Source organism: Mastigoproctus giganteus, chromosome 2, assembly GCF_048544385.1.
Source record: "Mastigoproctus giganteus isolate SK-2022 chromosome 2, ASM4854438v1, whole genome shotgun sequence".
Classification (NCBI taxonomy): Eukaryota; Metazoa; Arthropoda; class Arachnida; order Uropygi; family Thelyphonidae; genus Mastigoproctus; species Mastigoproctus giganteus.
In genome coordinates this window covers 129,751,533-129,756,751 of record NC_143576.1, presented here as the reverse complement: position 1 = coordinate 129,756,751, position 5,219 = coordinate 129,751,533, and the positions used below count along the sequence as shown (strand labels likewise).

At 36.7% G+C, this 5,219-nt stretch overlaps 1 protein-coding gene across 1 annotated transcript; it reads left to right on the top strand.

Moving 5' to 3' along the window:
* Window positions 1-1,109: 1,109 nt before the first annotated feature.
* LOC150089563 (uncharacterized) lies at window positions 1,110-2,186 on the top strand. The gene has a single exon (XM_090390033.1). It carries the CDS (start codon window positions 1,110-1,112, stop codon window positions 2,184-2,186), a length of 1,077 nt encoding a protein of 358 aa, XP_090246159.1.
* The last annotated feature ends 3,033 nt before the right edge of the window (window positions 2,187-5,219 follow it).

The following is a 5,219-nucleotide window of genomic DNA, read 5'->3' as shown; positions in this document are numbered from 1 at the left end:
ATGGCGCAGATGTCGGCAATTACTGGTGGCGCCTTCCAAAAAACACTATGCCATTATATAATTTTAACAAAATGTTTTTAAGGGCTTTAGCATTAAAGTTGATGTACCTATTATCTAAAATGGGGAGTATGTCGAGAATAACGAAAAATGGTGCAGGAAGCAAATGAGTGAAGAAATTAAGAAACTTGGACTTTATATAAAGTAACGGGAGAATGCGCGCCTTAAAATCGCAAGGGCATTTCAGATTAAGACGACGTTTACAAAAAAAAAAAAAAAAAAAAAAAAACGAAAAGTAATGAATCTGTTCTCTAAAACTTTTGCTAGTGACGATACGAGGGTGTGGTGACTGCGTGACCACCACGTGTGCAAGGGGCGCAAGGCTCAAAAGGATTCAACCCTTAACGACCTTATTGGTGTACGTTCGTATGATTGTGTGGGAGGTGACGGCGCATTTTTGAATAGCGGCTTTCAATACAGAAATACTTCATTCTGGCACTGATCTTTGCAATATAAAACTTTTAGAAAAGTTTCATTTATTACATATTTATGTACATTTATTGTAAGTTAAATAAACTGAACTCTCCATTTTTCGTTTGCAAAATCTGGATGATATACATTCATTACTCCCATGACCACCCCCCCCCCTCAATTAAATGGAATTAGTTTTTTTTTTCTATGACCGAGCCATTTTCGTGCTCTTTATTTATTTATTTTTTTAACACAGAATATAAAGTGCACAAAATAAAATAAAAATATAAAAATTTAAAGCGCGTATTTCCCCCTTAACTTTCAATTTTTCAACTTAGCCACCTCTAGAGATTCAACTATTGTTGGGATTTCATATCCAGCTAAGGTCATCCTACCGACATTGAACGATATTATGCAAAGAGTTGTAAAATCAATGCGCGCATGCTAATAAAGGTACTCATAAATATCCTTCCACAGAATTTCCAGTGGCAGTACTTTTTGGACGCAAAACATATTCGTGCAAAACCTGAGAAAGGACGATTTCTTTGCACTTGGAGGCGTTTTCAGTGTATTATAGCGCATTATTGGCAAAGACTATTGTTGACAAATATTTGATCAGCAACAATCTATCAGTTGTAAAAATGGTGCTCATAAAATGTACTGAACGTGTTATTCTACCACGACAAATGGCTCTCCTATCAAGTTGCGCAGTTTCAGCTACAACTCAGAGGAGTTTATCGAAAGAAATTCTTTCAGCTATTAAAATACTTTTAAAATCTCCAGTAATTGATGAACAAACTCAAATAAAAGCTGATGAACAGAATGTTCGAACTATTTTGCATTTATATTACAAGTGGCTAGTTAATATGGGCGAAGAATTCCAAAAGGAAGACCGGATATTCGAAAAATATGTAATTTATACTCTGGCTAAGGTATGCTTTTGGAAGAATATGAGTGATATGAGGCTCGTGGGTAAAGTACTAATGTGCATGTACAACTATGACTCCTGCTGTACACTTCAAAAGCAAGAACTAGTTTATCCCACAAAGATAGAACAGTTGTGGTCATGGCAGGGAAAAGATCTTCCTAATAATAGAGTTCAGGAATCCCCCCTCTCCTATTTTCTTCGTGTGGCCAATTCCAACAAGTACGCATTTGATAAAGGCACACGGTTGGTTGACGTTTTCAGTGACGAGTTAACGTTCTCCTGGCTTCATGACCGATATTTTCCACCTGACCTGCTATTGTTGCTGTTAAGGTATGGAGGTAGAATAAAAAGAGATAACGGAAATTGTATTTCGGAAAGTGCGGATATCCGTGTAAGCACTTTTATTTTGTTCTGCATCGAAGAACTTATTTCATACAAACATACTGACCCTGAAGAAGTAAAGAGACGCTGTCAGGAAAGAGCCATATGTGTTCGAATTATTCTTCGCGCTACTCCTCAGCTTACAATCAGATCTTTGCAGTGTGCCATCAACCGCCAGGAAATGTGGCAAGGTCCGAGTAGTAATTTCTCTGCAATTGAACTTCTTGAGATGACAGTTAAATGGCTACCCTCACTGAAAGAACAATGCTTTAGCCCCTCCAAGCTAATCCATCTTTGTAGATGTGTCATTAGATGTGTCTTGTACAACAAATGGCTTCTTCCAGATGGAATCCAGAAACTACCCCTCCCTGCATCTGTTCTCAAGTATATTGATCTTCTAGAAGATTGAGACTAGCTAACTGAACAAGTCCCATTGCCTTATTCATACTGGACAGTGCAAATTTAAAATTGATAATATAGAAGTTGTGGCTGCTCTTAGTTTCTGGAATTATGTCCATTTTCCTTATTTCAAATTGTGTAATGCTCTCACAATAAAGTAATTCATATTAAAAATTTTCCTTCATCTATAATCTAATAGCATTCTGCAATATTGTCATGGGTTAAAAAGTACGAAATTATCCTTGTATACATTTGTACTTTAGATTAGTCAGCAATTGAAGTATAAAATCATGTTCAATACGCTATTAATAATTATTAGGTCTAATAATATAATACAGTAGAAAACGGATTAGAAGTTTTCCAAGGGAGTGGAGGTTTAGAACTTCTTAGAAGGGAAAATGATCTAAGGGTATGAAATATTAATTACACAAATGAAGAGATATGCCTAAGTTAAAGATCATTTTTAAGTACTATTTCAGAAATTTAAGTATTTTACTTTGTCTATGGGGAAACATTTTTAAACTGAGGATTTCTAATTGCTTAACGTTCTGTTCATTGAACTCATTACCAAGTTGGATGAATTAATTTTAAAGTATGTTGAAACTCCTTTGGAGTTTCAACAATACTGTACTTTAAAAGACACAATTACATTAAGACAGAGCAACAATCCATTAAGCAATTCAGAACTATTCACAACCATCTGAACTTAACGCTTAATGCGGTCGACATACCCAATTATGGATATCAATGAAAACAATTGCAATATGTCACTTCAATTATATCAAAAGTTTTATACTAAAAAGGTTTTAGCGCTGAAAGCTTTTGACTATGGAAAATTCACTAATCGAACAAGTTAGTGCGTAGTATCATTTTAATTCGTAGTAAATCACCGAAGTAGTGAAATGGGGCACAGTTTTTGTTATATCTCATATTGTGAATGCCTTCTAGACGAGTTGCCCCGATATTGAATTACCTTCGATAGTGGATTCTCGAGTAGGCACTTCACTAGTGGGTTATTGGCGGATACCACCACCACCCCTGGGCGGTGGTGGTATCCACCGAGATTGAGTAGCATTACTCTTCTCCAGTGGGGAAGCATTGCTTATTGGAGGCAGTGCAATTTTAGAACACGTTGTGAAGGCATTCACAATATGAGATGTAAAAAAACGATGCCATTTCACCTACTTCGGTGGTTTACTACCAACTAAAATGCACTGACTTGTTCGATTACCAAAATGTTTATTTTTAAATATATTAAGTGGGAAAACGTCATTTAGTAATAATACACCGTGTATTCTTCACCAAGTACTTTTTAGAGGGGAAAATAATACATTATAATATAAAGAGTTGAAATGATGGGGGGGGACCTAGTACAGGGGATAACTTCTTATACAGCAATTTCCTATCCTTGTTCTACTGTATGTTATAATACAATAATGTACATTAGATTTGGGATAATAATTATGCATTATCAAATTTTACGTTTGTCTCCTCCTTTAAGGTCTTTTCAGCTGATATTATAGTTACCTTCGGCCGGAGAGAGTGTAGGATTTCCCCCATCAACCATTCCGAATTTTTCAGCCATCATAGCATGTAAATCGGCTCGTGCACACGCCTTCCTTTGGACATAACACACATCCAAATATGACAAAAAGAGGAACCAGCACACCGTGTGAAATGATAGGATGCGACGTTTCTTTGCTTTGAAATAATTAAATAAATTACACCAATTCTTACAAAGCAGAACAGATAATTCCTTACACTGGTGTAGCAAAAAATCGAGAAAAACTCCACATAATTGATTGAGGCCCCCAACAAAACTGAGCACTAGTCTCTTTAGTAAAAAAAAAAAAGTCTTTAAAGCAGAACCCGCTACATTTTCTGTTCAATTACAAGTTCATGATTTTTTTAGAGATATTTTCTATATTTATGAAACTATTTGACACCCAACTCTTTATACGGATATTCTATTATTTAATTGTATTTTACAATTAAAAATGAAGTAGAAATCCGTTAAGCCAGCATTCACGGAACCTAACAGGTGAGAACATATAGGTTTAAATAAATAATAAACAAATTAAAAACTCCACCAGTTTCCACTGCCAAACAAGTGACAGACCCACTATACTATCACAGAGGAAGTCTGCCTGATACCGTCCGTTATCAGCGCAAGCCTGTGTTTCCGGCAGAGGTCATTAAGAGTTTGTCCAGTCCTATCCGTATGTGTTTTATTTGCTGTTTGTTTTTCAAAATATACTGTATGTTTACTGCACATTATGTTCTTATTCTTACAATATATGCGTGTACAGCTATTATTCTGCGCACATGGGACAGGTACCGTGTTCATTACTTGGCTGCTGTGTCGCACTGTAATACAATTCAGGCGAGAAGTCTGTGCATTTGTCCTTCGAACATGCAACAACTGGGTTTGGTATTGCCCGAATTTTTGTTTGCTCATGTGCGTTCAAGTGAATGGTCCTATTGGAGCAGTGATTGTCGATGTCTGTGATGCTTTCCAACTTTGCAAATTACTTTTTGGGACTTTCACATTTACAGACTTGACTGTTAACTTCCAAGATACACTAACCGGAGTGCTACAGTCTAGTTTATGGAGCAGCTCACGAGCCTTTTTTAACAATACCTGCCATTCCTGAAGCATTAAGGACTCCCGAGCTTTTCCCTAATAGGGACTTTACTTACTATCCCGTTTAAAAAAAAAAAATCTTATATGCATGAATAATTTTGTTATTTGTCGTAACAAATGAAAGATAAAATGTACTGCTTTTTAAAAATCATTTAAATAAGTAAAACAGCCAACTTCGTAATCGTTCCAAAAAGAACACGAACTACAGCACTCACAAGAAAGCGATACGAGTGCACAGCACTAAAAAGAACGGCCGACCGGGCTAGCCAGGTGGGTAAAGTGCCTGCCTTCCTGGCAACCCAAAGGTCGCGGGTTCGAATCCCGCCTCGGGCTTGGATCAAAGTACTGCAAAAACCTTGGGAGGTGCATTATGGCCACAGAAGCCGATGCGCCAACAAC

Excerpts from the sequence above, each read along its gene's own strand:
- LOC150089563 (XM_090390033.1), top strand. The coding sequence starts at position 1,110 with ATGGTGCTCATAAAATGTACTGAACGTGTTATTCTACCACGACAAATG.